Source organism: Phalangium opilio, unplaced genomic scaffold, assembly GCF_054372755.1.
Source record: "Phalangium opilio isolate 3A_F unplaced genomic scaffold, DU_Popi_V2 ptg000075l_1, whole genome shotgun sequence".
Taxonomy (NCBI): Eukaryota; Metazoa; Arthropoda; class Arachnida; order Opiliones; family Phalangiidae; genus Phalangium; species Phalangium opilio.
The window spans coordinates 1,115,446-1,132,417 of NW_028324184.1; the positions used below are offsets into that span (position 1 = coordinate 1,115,446).

Consider the following 16,972-nt stretch of genomic DNA (forward strand, 5'->3'; position numbering starts at 1 on the left):
AACTGGTTTTCTTCCTTTCAAAAAGACGCCACTACTACAACTCGAAAGCGGCTGCGGGCAGGGTAAACCACCTGTTGTTTGTGAAGTTATTTCCAAGGAAAACGCTCTACCCCTACACGATTGTACAAAGGCCCACTAATACAATGATTTCTCCCAATACCACGCTGTTTTGTAACGTAAAAATACCGCGTGAAATCATTTCTATAAAAGTTCCGTACATTTAACAACACTAAGGCCAATTTACGCGCTACTATTCAATTAACTTCATTTCAATGTCTAATTTTAAACCAACATACTGGGAAAAGATTTAAAGTGACTTACTTGAGAAAGTATCTTTGACCCGTGGCGGTTTTGGCCATAGCCCATCCTGGCGGCAAGGGTATTTCATCGGTTATATCGTAGCTATGTTGCCGAAGATGCTGATGTTGCAAAGTATTGCTGTTGTAAGACTGTTGCAGCGTAGCGGGTGACGAGTGGGCGCGAGGGTGGTTGATGGGCAGTCCACTCGGGTGCTGAGGCGGATTGATCACTAGGGGTGGAGGTGCCGCTTGAAAAGTCGAATCGGCGCTGGACTCGCGACTATGCGAAGCCGATTTGGACCCCCGCTCGGGTTGCTGAAAAAACGAAGGCGGCAAATTCCGCAAGCGCATTGGCACCCCCAATTGAACTTGGCTATCCTTGGGGTTCGTGACTGCCTTGAAAAGATCATCCAAGTTCGTTTCACTGTCACTCCTAATCCGGACGATTTGATTGGGTCCTTTTTGCTGTTCGATGACATCCCGAGTGTTTAGGGGCATCGTTAAGCCTTTGCTTTTTTAAATTTAATTAGCGTTTAAATCCAGATTCCTCGTACGAATGAGTTTAAAGCGCGATTTAAAAGCCCGCCCGCACACACGACACGCTTATCCGTACAAAAATCCGACGGTTCCGACCAAGGCTTACTCGATAATTTATCTTTCCGCCTCTTTCACTTTTAGTACTGGAAATCTATCCAACACGCCGTAGCTGCCTGTACCGATCCAAACCGCTCTCTCACTACACCGACTACCCGCGCCTCCTACACCGACTGAAGCGAGAAACTTTTTGCGCTCTTTTCGTACCCCGTCCCGTCAGGTGCGAAACAGCGTAGGGATATCCCGGATAAAATAGTCCCTAAAATAACCCAAAACATTTCTTCAAAACCTTAAAATAACTATATTTAACGTTAATTTAATGAAAATAGATGATGAACGAAATGATTTAAAACTAAATTGATTTTGTATAAAGGTTAAAATAACAAAAATGAAAACTCTATATCACATGACACGCACCCCCAAAAAAACTTGTTCCTTTATTTTTCAACGCAATACTCGGGCAACTTGGCAAGGTAGAAATAAGGCTTACCTGTTTATCGGAGGGGACTATCACTCGCTACCGTTATCAAATCATGGTTTGTTCCGTACCGGCCGTCATGACGTTTTTATCCGAATATTAATGAAAATTAACATTCGTAACTAAATTTAAAGAAAATTACGCGAGTTTTAGGCAGAACGCACCCGTCCCTTTTGACTTTCAGCCTCAGGTTAGTAAAATACGGAAAGATCTTTGCACTACTACAGGACGTCCGACGTCAGAAATTACAACTTTAGGCTTAAGACAATGCTGCCATCTGTGACTCGATATTAGAACGAATAGGATTTTCACGACATCAACCTGTTGCATTTACGGATTTAAAATTTGATAAATTTAATGGAGCTCTAATTCCAATTAGTTTTCTTATAATAATAATAGAACCAAATCTGTAAAAAAAAAAAAAAAAACTTCATAGTCGGGACATGGATAAAGAATGCGCGTGAGGAAATTAGTTTTCACGCTATAGGATAGGCAACTCCCTATCTCGAACGACAGCTTATTCTGTATATACTCTGTAACAACATCGGTTGTCAGCACGCGTAAAGCTAAGTCTCTATGTAACGTAGCTTTGTACGTGCTGTCAAGAGACAAAAACTTCAGGATCTTCAGGATTTAAAATATCCACGAGTTTTTTTAGCTCGAGTGCACGGACCTCTAGGCCTTAGTTTCAAATACGTGTGAAATTGTCTACAGCCTGAGCCTACTACGCGTATTTGAAACTAAGGCCCAGAGGTCCGTGCACTCGAGCTAAAAAACTCGCGGATATTTTAAATCCTGAAGATCCTGAAGTTTTTTGTCTCTTGACAGCACATACAAAGCTACGTTACATAGAGAATGAGCTTTACGCGTGATGACAACCGATGCCGTATCAGAGTATATACAGAATAGGCTGTCGTCCGAGATAGGGAGTTGCCGATCCTGTAGAGTGAAAACAAATTTCCTCACGCGCATTCTTTATCCATGGTCGGGAAGTCAACTTACCAAAATGGAAATTGCCATGGTACATTACCGAATGGGCTGGAAATAAAATAACCCGCCAAATTTAAAATGCTTCATACTACGGGACTAAGCACAAAATTTATATTTTAATTAATCTCTTAACATTTATATGAAACTTACACAGCGTTGCGAAAAAAATAAGCTTATTAAACTGACAAGATTGGTTGTTGTTTTTTTTTTTTTTTTTTAAAAAAAGCATAAATAAATTACAACAGGATATATATAAGATTTTTTTACGCTTTAGTTGAAGAAGCATACTTTAAAGTTCACTTTACAAAATGTTTGCCCAAGTACAACCTAGAACACACGCGTTTTAGGATACTTTCATTAAAATCTAAAAAAAAAAATGCACTTTTATCAGTTTTTTTTTATTTTTGTATATAAATGATTTTGGCAACGCATTGAAGAGGGGGGGGGCTTATATTACGTCACATTTTCTCCTAAATTAAAAATACGGGGATTGGGATTGTATAAAGAAGTTTAAAGTAAAGAAATTAATTTAATTTAATTTAACAGTAATTATAAAGTAATATTCCTGATGAGAACTGACAGTTTAGCCATGGATAAAGAATGCGCGTGTGGAAATTTGTTTTCACTCTACAGGATAGGCAACTCCCTATCTCGAACGACAGCTTATTCTGTATATACTCTGTTACAACATCGGTTGTCAGCACGCGCAAATATATTTCTCTATGGAACGTAGCTTTGTACGTGCTGTCAAGAGACAAAAACTTCGGGATCTTCAGGATTTAAAATATCCGCGAGTTTTTTAGCTGGAGTGCACGGACCTCTAGGCCTTAGTTTCAAATAGGTGTGAAATTGCCTACAGCCTACTACACGTATTTGAAACTAAGGCCTAGAGGTCCGTGCACTCGAGCTAAAAAACTCGCGGATATTTTAAATCCTGAAGATCCTGAAGTTTTTCGTCTCTTGTCAGCACGCGCAAGGCTAGATTACATAGAGACCTAGCTTTGCGCATGCTGACAACCGATATTGTAACAGAGTATATACAGAATAAGCTGTCGTTCGAGATAGGGAGTTGCCTATCCTATAGCGTGAAAACAAATTTCCTCACGCGCATTCTTTATCCATGGTTTAGCATTCCAAAAAAAAAAAAAAAAAAAATTAGGATGGGGAAGACAAATTAAATTAAAAACATTAAGACTAGAGTTTTATTCTTTTCTACAAAATAGAATTAGTTTTTTCACTCTTTTTTTTTTAAATCCACGCTCTTTATACAATCTAATATATATAAAAACTTGTTTCTTATTCTTGAGGTTATTTTATTTTGTTTTTTTTATCACATTATTTAACTTATTCAGAAGAAGAGACTCGGGTTTTTTATTTGGGGGGGGGGGGGGGCGTGTTTTTAGTGACAACATTACTGAATACACATAATTTGTTACTTTAACACAAAATAACTATTTAATTTACCTGTAGTTTTAATTTTGTAACCAATTTTTAAGAACAGGTAAATATATTTTAAATTTCCACGAAATAAACAGATTATTATTAAACATTTCACGTACCGGTACCTTAGGGGGCGGGGGGGGGGCAAGTTGTAAGCACACGTGACACTTTTGAGATAATAACGGCTGTAACTGAACTAACGAGTTACAAAGTAAATAAGCCATAAATTAACAAATCTATGGTCTTATTTTTAATTACAAATAAGTCATAACCCCCCCAAAAAAAAAACTTAATTTTCATCGTGTCTTTTAAAAACTTACTAAATTAACTAATTAAATAACTATTATATATACGACGGTGCATTCGTTATTTATGGGGATGTAACAAACAAACAAACAAAGGAAAATAAAACAACGCGCTGTTTTTGATATTCATTCAAACTCTAAAATAAATTTAGTAATAATTTTTTCTTTAAAACGTATTACGCGAACAACAAAAATGGTAATGGAGGCTCAGGCGGAATGAAACCGAACAACGCGGTCTGCTTTCTCATTTACGCGTAGGAAACTTAAGCCTTTGTTTACTCTGCCTCAAATCTCCATTAAATATTAACGCAAACTTGAAAAGACAGGAAAAGCGGAAGTCATCTTAGTCAATTATTAAGAGCTGGTGCAAAATCATTAGGCTTAATAATAATAATAATATACTTAATATTATATAACTAATAAAAATTTAACCATGTTTAAATACTCCCAAACTCTATCGTAATTTTAATTATGTAAAATATCTTTATTTTTTTAACATTTAATCCTTTCTTATTAAAGGGGTTAGGGGGTTTTCTGATAATAAAGTTTGTACGTTGTTATTATATTTTTCGTTTAATCGCTGCCTGAACGACTGACCATGGATAAAGAATGCTCGTGTGGAAATTAGTTTTCACTCTATAGGATAGGCAACTCCCTATCTCGAACGACAGCTTATTCTGTATATATACTCTGTTACAATATCGGTTGTCAGAACGCGCAAAGCTGTTTCTCTATGTAACGTAGCTTTGTACGTGCTGACAAGAGACGATAAACTTCAGGATCTTCAGGATTTAAAATATCCGCGAGTATTTTGGCTCGAGTGCATGGACCTCTAGGCCTTAGTTTCAGATACGTGTGAAATTACCTACTGCTACTACATGTATTTGAAACTAAGGCCTAGAGGTCCGTGCACTCGAGCTAAAAAACTCGCGGATATTTTAAATCCTGAAGATCCTGAAGTTTTTCGTCTCTTGACAGCACGTATAAAGCTACGTTACATAGAGACTTAGCTTTGCGCGTGCTGACAACCGATTTTGTAACAGAGTATATACAGAATAAACTGTCGTTCGAGATAGAGAGTTGCCGATCCTATAGCGTGAAAACAAATTTCCTCACGCGAATTCTTTATCCATGGACTGACTCTAAAGCCACTATTCCATTATTCTACATCCGTTTGTCATATCCCTAAGGCCTAATCTCTAATTAAAACTAAACTCCTAAATGCTAATGACAATGCACCAACCATACCTGAAAATATATATATTTATTTTTATCCTAAAGACTGTATTTGTATTTATTTATTTATTTAATTAATGTTCCCCGTTATATTCTTCTTGAAATAATACTAGGCTAAAAACGAAAGAGTAGACGACTAAGTTTTAATTAGATCTCGAATATCGAGTGATAATTAAAAAGTATCAGGAAAAAAGAAAAAAGATTGATAAATTTAAATTTACATCTCAATAATTAATTAAATATAGCTAAAGCCTGTACATTACATATTACATCATTTTTAATCAATTTAGATTAATTAAAAAGACTTTCTTAATATTCGTTTTTTGGATTATAGGCCTACACTTTACCTATTATATAATAGCCTTTCCAAGTTAAATATTATTATTAAGTTTTGCTGTTAATTTTTTCACTCGTTATTCTTTACAAAGGGGGAAAGAAAAAGGAGCTGTTTTTTCACGGGGGTATTAGTCTTAAATTGGTTGGTTTATTTTAAATATTGTACTCGTTATCGTATGGTATATGTTCTCGAGGAGAGATCGAGAGAGAGAATAAAAACCAGAATTGATGGATATTATATGGTTTTCATTTGACGCTCTTTGTTTTAATTCCACTTAGTTCAAAAAGACGTTGTTAAAGTGTTTTTTTGTTTTTTTTTTTTTTACTTTCTTTATATTATTTTTTTGTCGAAAAGAGAGATGTATATAGAGAGAGAGGGCTAGATTCAGAATTGTTACGTACGTATTTTATATATATATTTCCCGCCGCCGCCGCGTATTGATCCTCTTCAACACCTTCCTCCTCGTCCGCCATTGATAAAATTTATTTTAGATCATAGAAAAGGGTTGCTCGGGTTTGACCTCGGAGTGTTTGAAACCGCGTTGCTCTTAAAAGGATGGAACAAGAGAGATTTCAGTTTAAAGTTTCAGGGTTCGGACGTAATTTGTTTTATTGAAAAGCCCTGACGAAATTTTCCCAATATCCCTCATCATTTTAAGGTGTTTAACCAAAGAGAATATACCAAGAGGAGCAGAAGGTTTAGCCTTTCACAAGGCTTTTGAAAAGCCCAACCACGGTTTTGGAGTAACTAGATCCGAGTTTTTGTTGATTGGCTAAGCAGCGACGCCTTTTATTGGTTAAATTATGTCGGCTGCTTAATTTTGGTGGTGGCAAAGGGTTGACCGTTGACGTACAAAAGGTAATTTTTAAGTAGACAACATGGTCACGTGAACAACCGGAACTAGTTACTCCAAATTCAGAGCCGGTCCATATTATAAAGTTTCTGCTCCTCTTGGTATATTCTCTTTGGTTTAACACACCTGGTCCGTATTTATTTAGCATTGTTCGAAATCCCTGACCTATACCCGACTTGTCCAGGTTTTACAGGTTCTGTTAGAACCCTGTATGACAACCTAGCGTCCCCAATTACCCCACACTAAGGCAACGCGACGCGTGGACCGTTTTTCCCCAATCTCCCCAATCCCAATTTTTAATCACCGACAACCATGACGACGAGGGGCTAACCACTGTCAAAGTTCCTGTAAACCGATTACGGATTACGCGTAATCATTTTAGAACTGTCCAGGGTAGGGATTTTAGAGATGACGCGTAATTAATTTAGTACGGTGAAAGGTAAAGGTACAGCCGCGTACACCGAGTGACCAGCCCCTCGCGTGATGGTTAAAGAAAATGTTTAAACCCTCATGCAGTAAAGAAAAAGTTTAATTTACCATAAATGGATTGGCAGGCATTTGAACAGACTGAGGACCAAGACCAGTATTGGCTAAAATCTTTGGATTCTGGAACACCGCTCCAATTTGTCCCGGTGTCGGGCCTGTAACCATCCCCCAACCGTTGTTAGTCGTGATTTGATTGGTGGGCGTCGTACCCCATTGATAAGTGAGTCCTCCATTCTGTTGATGAGGGTTGGCCATTCCATTGGGCGAGCCGACCAGACCTTGACCGTTGTTAAAGTAAACTGGCTGCATGTTGACGGGAGGAATTTGATGACTATAATTGGTGTAGTTGTCAACCATGGGGCCATTCCCCGTTGGTTGATTGCTCAAGCCAAATTGTCCGAATCCCACCGTTTGAGAGGGATTGGCAACTACCGGCGGCGCCGCCGTTTGGAATGGATTGGCGAAAACCGCCTGGTTGGGGTTCACCACCGAGTTGTTTGACGAACTCCAAGTTGACGTGGTTGACGTAAAAGGATTCGCGGACGCTTTAAAATTGGTTTACAAAATTTCAAGGTGTTTTCAAAATGAAAGGAAAGCGCGCTCGTGTCTTCGAGATTTTTCAGGTATAATCCTTTTTTCGTGTTTAAAAAGGAAAGTCTTACCAGGTGGTGCAAAAATGGAATTTGGCTGCTGATTGCCAAATAAGGAGGAACTGTTGTTGTTGTTGTTACTCAAAGTGACGGTTGTGCTGGTCGTTCCCACCCACGAGGAGACGGGAGCGGGTGGCGTAGCGGGCTTAGGCGGTTCTTGATGAAACAGACTGTCCAGATCAGCCAGGGCGGCGTACCGGTCAGCCGGAGGCGGTTGAACCGGCGTTGGTACCGGTTGTTGTTGTTGTTGAGGGGGCGAAGCGACGGGAGGGGGAGAAATCGTCGTTTCAAAAGCGTTCCCGGAGAAGGTTGATGAGGCGCTACCGGAGGAAACCGGCGAAAACATTCCGAAACTCTTCGAAGTCGGTGTGGCTGGAAAAAATGGCCTCGGTTGTGAGGGTGACGGCGGTCCAACATCCGGAAAGTCGTAGTAATTGGAAGTACCGGTATTTTGGTCGATCGAGCGAGAAAAGGGGTTCGAGGGGGTATTTAAGGTGGTGGTGGTTGTTTGGACTGGTAGGGTCGAGGGTCGGAATGGGGCGGCTTCCATACCACTACACGTACTGCTGCTTTGATTATTAGAGACCGACAATAACGAAAGCGCCTTGTTAGGAGAGGACGTATCCCAGCGATAATCGCTTTCCGGGAAAAACGAAAAAGGGTTGGTTGAAGGACTAGAGACGATGGTAGAATGAAGGCTCGGGCTTGGCAGGGTTAAGGAGGACGCGGGGGTGGACGATGGCCTTTGGTAAGAATTAGGCTGAGCCACAGACAAGTTTAAAGGAGAAAGTTGAGATGGTGGCGATAAGTTAAGAGTGAGAGGAGGCAAAGTTAAGGCAATAGCGGATACGTTCGAAGCCGAGGCGGCGTTATCAGAATGACAACTGTTAGAAAGGGAGGTTGGATGACTATCATCGAAGGACATCCAACCTGGAGGGGGTGTGAAAGCTTCGCGCTGCTGACTGGTTGTGGAAGCTTCGACCCGCAAATATGGGGAAGAGGAGGTTCGAGGAGAAGGTAAAGTGAAGAACGGGGCAGAGAAACTGTAGGCCTGAGGAGAGGATCCCCGCACCAAGGAAAGACTGGAGGGGCGTTCTGCAAGGGAAGCCCAAAGACCCAAATGGCAGTGCAAGTTTTAAAAAAGAAAGTTTTTGTTTAGAAAATATAGCTTTAGAAAAGAAATGGATCACTGAGGCGAATAACGTACGTAAAGGGCGAGGAACGCGATTGCTCAAAAATTAAATCTACTCGAGGTTGAGATAAGAAATTATCTCGGTTTTCGGTTCTTTGTGGGCTACCAAAGGAACCTCGTAATAAACAACGTCGCAATCGTTGCCCTTTAGACGCAAAATAACTTAAGAAACCTTTTGCTAAACAAATTTGCGAATTTAAATAACATAAAAAAGGAGAAAAAGTAAGAATGTTTAAAGAAATAAATAAATAAATAAGGCCTTTTACGTGGCAACTTACGGCAACAAATTTGAGTGAGAGAAAAGGTTTCCGAGGACTTTCCAAATAATAATAATTGAAAGAGAACAAAATACTAACGCTACTAAATAATCAGCGCAAGGAAATAGGAAATAAAATAAAGAAAGCTATATAAGTACACTCTCTTCCGAAAGACGTATATATATATATATACAAGATATTATTATCGTTGTTACAAGCAACCAAATATATATATATTCCAGAATCCATCCAGACAAGGTTAAACTAGTTGATAACATCAGTGTACTAGCGCACTATTGTATTTCACTTTAATAAATTGTCAAGGAAAGTAAAAAAAAAATATAATATATCTTCAGATCAATAATTTTGATTTACTAGAATTATTACCAAAGATATTGGAAGTAATTTAATCCAAAGTTATTAATCATAGGCAGCTAGTTGGAATAAAAAAACAAAACTGACGGAAACTGTTGTCTCATACAAGTATCGACCACTCGCGGTCATTACGAGTACGGTAGGAACTAAATACTAGTGGTTTTTACAATAACTTCGGGTTAATCTACTTCCGATGATGACGAGAGGAAAAACACCATGGTGGCTCGTACACTGAATATTTTTTTTATAAGAAAGCAGCAGTAGGTAGTAGCAAGTACTTTTTACGACACGAAATATCGAGTATGGGTGGCCTAACTATGGTATACATATACAATTGAACTAACATCTAATAAAAATTTACCAAATTGGAAGTTCAAATGCGACACTAAAATTTAGATTAGTTTAATTTACGCGGATTTTTTGGTAAATTGTTAAAGGTATAGTGAATGATGGTTTAATGAAGATGGGCGTGGTAGTTATTAGTATTACAATTTAGGAAAGTTCATCATAGAACATTGGGTTCTATGCAGGGTTCATACAACTTTTGGAAAACAAATTTCCCCGAGATTTCCAGGTTTTTCCCCACATACTTCCCTGAATTTTCCAGAGTTAAGAGCCTCCAAAGTTTAGTGTAATGCTATTCCTATGGAGGGGGGTTGTTTGTTTACGTTTTGCTTAATTACTCGGCCCCTGTTTGTCGTAGCCCTATGTTTTATTATGGTAGGATGGGGGACAAATTGGACTATAACATACTCAAAGGACATCCCCGTATCTCTAGTAGAACCAAAGTTACGAGCCTCCAAAGTTTATTGTTAAAAATCATAAGTGACCTAATAACAATAAGTGAGACGCTAACATAAGTTGACGATGATATTGAGGTAGCCTCAAGTTTAAAGTATCCATGTATGGGGAGCAAAAAGGGCTATAACATATTCAAAGGAGATCCCCGTAGCTCTAATAGAACAAGAGTTATGGGCCTTCAAAGTTCAGTGTTAAAAATCATAAGTAACATAATAACAATAAGTGAGACAATACCATAAGTTGACGAACATTTTCCTTAATTACTCGGCTCCCGTTTATCGTAGCCCTAAGTTTTTAGTATCGTTGGATGGGGGACAAATTGGACTATAACATACTCAAAGTACATCCCCGTATCTCTAGTAGAACCAGAGTTATGAGCCTCCAAAGTTGGGTGTAATGTTAATCCTATGGAGGTGGGTATGTTTGTTTACGTTTTGCTTAATTACTCGGCCCCTGTTTAACGCAAATTTCCCTGAATTTTACTAAAAATTCGAAATTTCCCTGAATTTTCCATGAGGTGTTTGTCAACTATTTATTTCCCTGATTTTTCCAGGTTTGTATGAACCCTGTCTATGGGCGATTTTGAGTGCCAGTACTTTAAGGGGTCATCAGTAAAACACTCCAAACAACGTATCTAAATTATTACCAGATCTACCCGATTTAGAAACGGGGTTTTGTTAGATCGCGATGCCTGATAACAGACAGATAATAAAATACGCATTTTCAAACAATAAACATCGTAAATCACCTTGACTGGGTTAAAAACCTCTAAAAATAATATCGATAATCGATAATTTATTTAAAAATCTAAATTAGATTAAATTTATAATCTACCAAATGATAAAAACCACCATTCATTATTGGCCTTAAACGAAATGATACAATTACACCCGAATAAACAAAGCTCAATTAAATAAAACCAATTCATTGAACCAAAATAAAAAATGACTGATAAAATCTTAAATACGTTTTGATAAAACAATTAGATCAAAACATTGGGGGGTGGGGGCGAGTAGGGGGGGGGTTATCACGAATACCAAGTGCATGAGCTCATATTTGACAATTCCATTCTCGATAACACAGGGAATAACGTTTAAGGGTCGGATTGAGCCAAAATATAAAAAGTTTATCTAATCAAAAAACGGGACTTACCACAATCGTTGAACGCACTTTCAAAATTGGCAAAATTGCCATTGGCAACTGAATAGGAAACTGAAATGATTGCCAACCACCAAAAAAAATAATAAATAAAATGACATTTCTGCGTCACGAAAACATACGTGATGTAAGAAAAAGTATTATCAGGGGTGAATGATAAGTAGCTCAGGGAGCCCACTCTTAAACTTAAATTCCTTAGAGGAAAAATAGGATTTTTTTCCCGGAATTATAGGATTTTATAGGAGAGAAAAATCACGTGTTTTTATAGGAAAATATAGGACTAAAAATGCTCATATATAATACAATTTTGGGGCTTAAACTATGTAGAAAAATGTCAAAAATGAAAAATAACAAATTGGATTTTACTTTGAAAACTCAGAAGAACTTAATTAAAATATAACATAATATAATATATAAAAAATCCTAAGCGAGCCTTTGAAGCAATTTCGGACTTGTCTATTCAAATGTTATCTCGATAAAAAAAAAAGCTAAATTTTGATAAATTTGATGCTAAACTATACGAAAACTTCGACTAAGTCAAAAATATAGGATATTATAGGACCTTTCATGAAATTATAGGATAATATAGGACTGGTTCAAAAATATAGGAATTTATACTATAGGAATTATAGGACCCGTGGGCTCCCTGGTAGCTTGAAAAACACGGAAATTTTGTTTGAAAATCAGTTTTTTTTGTAGGCGATTTTGATATCAAGATACAAGGGTAACTAACATTTTGACGAAGAATCTTGACATTTGCAACAATTTTAAGTTTTACATAAAATATTATAAAGCCATTGACGTTTGATTATATTTTGAGAAATCATAATACTTGGGAATACCGATTTTAGTTAAAAACAAAAATGGTACAAACATTTAGTTTTCAAACAACACCAGTAAGTAATTAATACCACCAACCCCGCCTGAAAATTAATCTCTCAGTCTAGCCACAGATCCCGTGTATGCCCCCCCCCCCCACGCTACGATAACCCCAAAACCGGTAGTTAAAGAAAATATTTCAACCACCATATACACTTTAAATAAATCAGATTGATACAGCTGACCATCAAATTAACCAAAAGCCAAAAGTTAAGGGTTACCACAATAAAAGCGGGGGAGAGAATTATTTCCCCAAAACTATCATACCGGCCGATCTTTTATTAACTAGGGACCCACAAAACTGGTTCTTGGAGTCCATCCCATGTTAGAAACCATAAGTTTATAAGATATGTTCCATTACTTCCTATACTTCGTAATGCTAGAGACTTACAGCTCGAGCTAGTTCGAGAACGACGCGAGAATTGACTACACTCGGTTTTGCAGTCCATCTTCCTATTTAGTCTGTCCTTAGCCTTTGACAGCGCCTCACTAGGCGTCGCTTTACGAGAATCTATGACGTTTCGCCTACGTCACTTCATGACAAGCTCTCATTAACCAGTAACACACTTATGGAACATACCTTATAAACTTATGCAGAAACCCATACAATAGGGACTTGGCAATTCAGGCTTAACTCCGCCCCAAGCGCCATTATGGTATGTTTTTTTAACAGAATGAAAGCTATATAAGCCCCTCCTCCCGGTATGTTTTCTAGCACTAGTGGAAGGTAGCCTGACGTAGTACTGCCAAGTCCCTATAGCCCAAAAGAGCTTGAAGGTGGTAGATCTTATCTTAATTCCTTTCAACCCACTTGTTTTTCGCTGCGTACCCCCCACAGACAACAAACTACACACCATGATCCTATAAGCTGGTCTGGTTATTACTGGCTAAGCATGGGACAACTGATTTACCACACATCCTTGGGACGACTGATTTTAAAGGTAAAGAAAAGCAAATACCTGAATTGGCTGTTTGCGGTGTCACTTGAGAAGAGCCCAAAACGCTGCTAGAGTTTGAAGTCTGATTAGAGCTAGAAGAACCGAAAAAATCCGAGGAACCAAAGAGAGCGTCAACGGATTTCTCTTGAGCCATGGTGCTTTTAGAAGCGTGATTTGGATTCACCCAACTATTTGAAGAAACCTAATAGAGGAAGAATCCAAATATAAAATTTAACTTAGAAGATAATTTTCAATTTATATTCAAACTGAATATAATTTTAATGAACTAAATACGGACTAAGCAGCGCGGATAAAAATTAATGCCTTTCGCGAAGTGGGTGGCAAGAAGGAAACTAAATACTCCAAGGTTTATTTATTTTCAGTCACTAAAATTAACTCGAGATGATGAAAATATTTAAAGGGTTTGAGACGCGATTGCGAATCGCGTAGTACCTCTCATTTTATATCACCAAGAAGTGATATCTAGTTTATTAGGGAGAAGGTATAAATTCGCCACGTTTCCATCTTTATCTCCAGTCTAAACGTAGGTCCGGAGTTAATCCCCGCCTCTAAATTACAACCAGCATCTCGTTGGTTCTTCAAAACTCACGTCAGCACGACGCGAATCATCGAATGACGAAAATTTACGTATTTTTCGACTGAGGAGAGACGAAATAGCCCAGCCTCCTTTTACGTCCCCCCCCCCCCTTGCATTTTGAAAGGGGGACTGGGACTATGGCGCGCGAATACAAAGGCATCTTATACCTTCTCCCTTATAAACTAGATATCACTTCTTGATATCACCTAGACAATCATAGAGTTATCCTAACCCTTTAGAAGTAATCCGATACTTTCGTGGTAGTTGCCTTTTTCATTTCAAATTGAAAGTGACAAAGATTTTCAAGCAAAGGGGTCGAGGGGGGGGGGGGGGTTTGAAGAAAAATGATCTTACCAATTGCGCTGGTGAATTCTGGACGACTAGAGGAGGCGCGTTTCTTCCCAGAAGATTCGAAAGAGGTTTAGTTTCAGGCATATGCTCGCTAAGAGGCGTGGAGCTTTGACTGGACGGGCCACTACTTCCAGTGGCCGATTGAAGACCCGACCGGTGAGAATGATCTTCTACGGCGTTAATATGATCTTGCATGTTGCGAATGGCTTTATCGGGCTCGACGTACCACCTCTTACGCTCATATTTTTGAATCATAAAGTCCTTAACTTTTTGTTCGTCCCTCGGTTCGGGCTCTAATAGCATTGACCTAGTATCGTAAGTGCCCAACCAAACGTAGCGACAATACTATAAAATCCCGTATCATTAATTAATAAAACCTTCATCTGATAAGAACCTAATTCGCGTCATGGAAATTGTTAAAAGAAAAAAAAACATTTCCTACTTCATTTCCTTTATTTCTGATAAATTCTATTTCTTCTGGCGTAAATACAGTCATTGTTATGGATTTAACTCTATGCGGAGGGTTTAAACCTCGTCTGCAAATTTTAATATCAATAGAACATTTCAGAATAAGGATCGAAAGCTCTCAAAGTCTATAAATCTTAACCTAAAACCCCAAGTAGTAATCAACATCCTAATTTTTGTGAAAATATCATCAACTTCATAAACACAACCTTTCGAAAAATCTTTTCCCAGCTAACATTGTACAATCTTTCTTCTCAAAAAACCATCTCAAATGAAATTACTTTTAGGTACTATTTTTCAGCTTGTAATTCATAAAAAGAAACCCTTCCCAACCCTCAAAGGAGGTTCAAACGCTCTCAAACTCTATAAATGATAACCCAAAACCCAAGTACAGGGTTCGTACGTAATTTTTACATTCAAAATCCCTGACTTTTCCATGTTATCCCTGATCAAATTTTGGCAATATCCCTGACCATTTTCTTATCCCTGGCTCATATTTAGCATTACTCGAAGCATGGTTTGATATACCAAGCGAAATCCCTGACTTTTTAGGAAATTTTTTAAATCCCTGACTTTTCCCCCTATTTTCCATAACCTTGACTTATCCAGGTTTTCTAGGTTTCGTACGAACCCTGAAGTAATCAACACCATGTTCATTTATGTCAAAATATCATCAACTTCATAATCATAAACACAACCTTTCAAAAATCTTTTTCAAACTAACACAATATTTCTTCTCAAAAAACCATCTCAAAATGAAATAATTTTTATTTCTTTGAGCTTATAATTCATGAAAAACCTTCCCAAACCATCAAAAGGTCTCTTAAATGCATCTTATCATAGCACATTGAAAAAGGTTCCTATATTAATCAACACAAGGTCTAATAAATCTGATTGAAATTTTCCTAACTTTACTGAATAGGTTCTAAACTAACTAACAGAATGAAACAAACAAATTCCCAATGTAAAGTCTTTAACTCTTTCAAAATGTTTCATGTTTTATAAACACCCTTCTGTTAGCTCTTGCCTCATCATCTCATGTGTCAAAACCTTGCACAGTTAAATAATGGGAATGCTTTTATAAATATGGCAAGGAAGATCCCAATTTAGAACTTTATCTACTTTTAAATTGAAAATGAATCCTAATAACCTTAAATCCAAGCAACGTGATCATAATTTGCATATAAATGTGACATTAACCTAGATTCATCCCCACCTAAAAAAGGTTAATCACCTTCTGCTTTTAAGGACTACTTTTTATTCCCTTATATGAAGGTCTCATTCATTAACGCGTTATAGGCTGCTGAGGCTTAATAATTATTCGAGAACAAGAAAGGTTTATTTTAGGGTTGGCCTACTAATTTAAAGGCCAACGCAATTTTATCTAGCCTTCAGGCTTGGCTTCCCAAACCATTCGAGTCATACACCGGAGTAATTAAGAGAAGGGTACTACAAAAACAAGGCCTAATAACGGTAGTTTGACCGAGGCTTAACTGATACGAAGTAAAATGGTATTAAACTTACAGCATTCCGCTACATGATGTGCAAATGAAGGAACCCACAGTCATGTTGACGTAAGTGGGTCCCCTTTGATGACAATCGAAGCATTGCTTATTTGCTGGTAAAGCCGCAAGTTCACGGAGAGTTCTCAAATTTTTCTCTTCTTGCGTCCTTTTCCTAGCAGCCATTTTGTTTTTAGAAGCCAGCGATGAACGGTGTCTCTTTTTGGCGGGCCCGATTCAACCAAACTTATTATTTAAAACTTCATTCCCGAAGAAACTATAGTTAAAACCGAAATATTGCTAAACTTGATTGAATAATCAATACTAAACTGACGCTAAAATGGAGTTTAACACACGAAATTATATAATTGTTACTGCGTGCAAACTACGACCGTCCTCACCTCACAAAATCACCGCTTCATTTACTAGCCGACACTTTTGATCCGCCGTCACCAATCATACTCTAGGCTGCCAGATACCTCATTTGGATTATAGCCAAAATAATTTTATTATATTGCAAACTAGTTCAATGTAAATTCTTATAATTAGAATAAATTTCGAGTTAAATACTTTTAATTACATTTAGAATAAAACCGAAAATGTAGGAGAATTATAATAGATCGTTTCAATGTCATTTGACTTTTGTCTAGCCAAAGGATCCGAATTCTAGCCACTTTGGGCTACAATATTTTAACCTGATTTTTCAGCCCCCTTAAATAAATGAGTCAGTTACTTCCTGAATTACGTCATTTGATCTACTGAAAAAATTAAAGTCACCTGTTCAATAA

At 37.8% G+C, this 16,972-nt stretch overlaps 2 protein-coding genes across 5 annotated transcripts in view; both read right to left on the reverse strand.

Annotated features, from left to right (window-relative positions):
* Positions 1 to 1,591, reverse strand: part of yki (Transcriptional coactivator yki) — a 36,775-nt gene extending 35,184 nt beyond the window's left edge. The window contains exons 1-2 of one of the 2 annotated variants that reach the window (XM_089844276.1): positions 1,384 to 1,591; positions 322 to 1,152 (exon numbers count right to left, since the gene is read on the reverse strand). In XM_089844276.1, coding sequence (XP_089700402.1) covers positions 322 to 797 — 476 coding nt within the window. In that variant the 5' untranslated portion in view covers positions 798 to 1,152; positions 1,384 to 1,591. The remainder of the gene's footprint in view (positions 1 to 321; positions 1,153 to 1,383) is intronic. The other variant, XM_089844275.1, reaches the window with a different exon arrangement.
* Positions 1,592 to 2,458: 867 nt separating this feature from the next.
* Positions 2,459 to 16,636, reverse strand: LOC149658678 (uncharacterized). 3 transcript variants are annotated; one of them, XR_016369878.1, is made up of 9 exons: positions 16,207 to 16,636; positions 14,660 to 14,753; positions 14,221 to 14,562; positions 13,290 to 13,470; positions 11,446 to 11,505; positions 7,681 to 8,763; positions 7,070 to 7,563; positions 6,081 to 6,225; positions 2,459 to 2,688 (listed from the first exon to the last, which is right to left on the reverse strand). XR_016369878.1 is itself a non-coding variant. In XM_089844277.1 (8 exons), the coding sequence occupies exons 1-8, from the start codon at positions 16,368 to 16,370 to the stop codon at positions 6,172 to 6,174; spliced, it is 2,472 nt and encodes an 823-aa protein (XP_089700403.1). In that variant the 5' UTR covers positions 16,371 to 16,636; the 3' UTR covers positions 2,459 to 6,171. The 3 variants fall into 3 exon arrangements, 2 of the variants coding, with proteins under 2 accessions (XP_089700403.1, XP_089700404.1); XM_089844277.1 differs by having other exon boundaries at positions 2,459 to 6,225; XM_089844278.1 differs by having other exon boundaries at positions 2,459 to 6,225; positions 7,681 to 8,040; positions 16,207 to 16,628.
* Between the last annotated feature and the right edge of the window lie 336 nt (positions 16,637 to 16,972).

Coding starts and splice junctions, on each gene's coding strand:
- LOC149658678 (XM_089844277.1), bottom strand. CDS start 16,370: ATGGCTGCTAGGAAAAGGACGCAAGAAGAGAAAAATTTGAGAACTCTC. Junction 14,754..16,206: donor ACATCATGTAGCGGAATGCT/GTAAGTTTAATA, acceptor TAAAATTTGCAG/ACGAGGTTTAAACCCTCCGC. Junction 8,764..11,445: donor AAGTGCGTTCAACGATTGTG/GTAAGTCCCGTT, acceptor CTTCCCTTGCAG/AACGCCCCTCCAGTCTTTCC.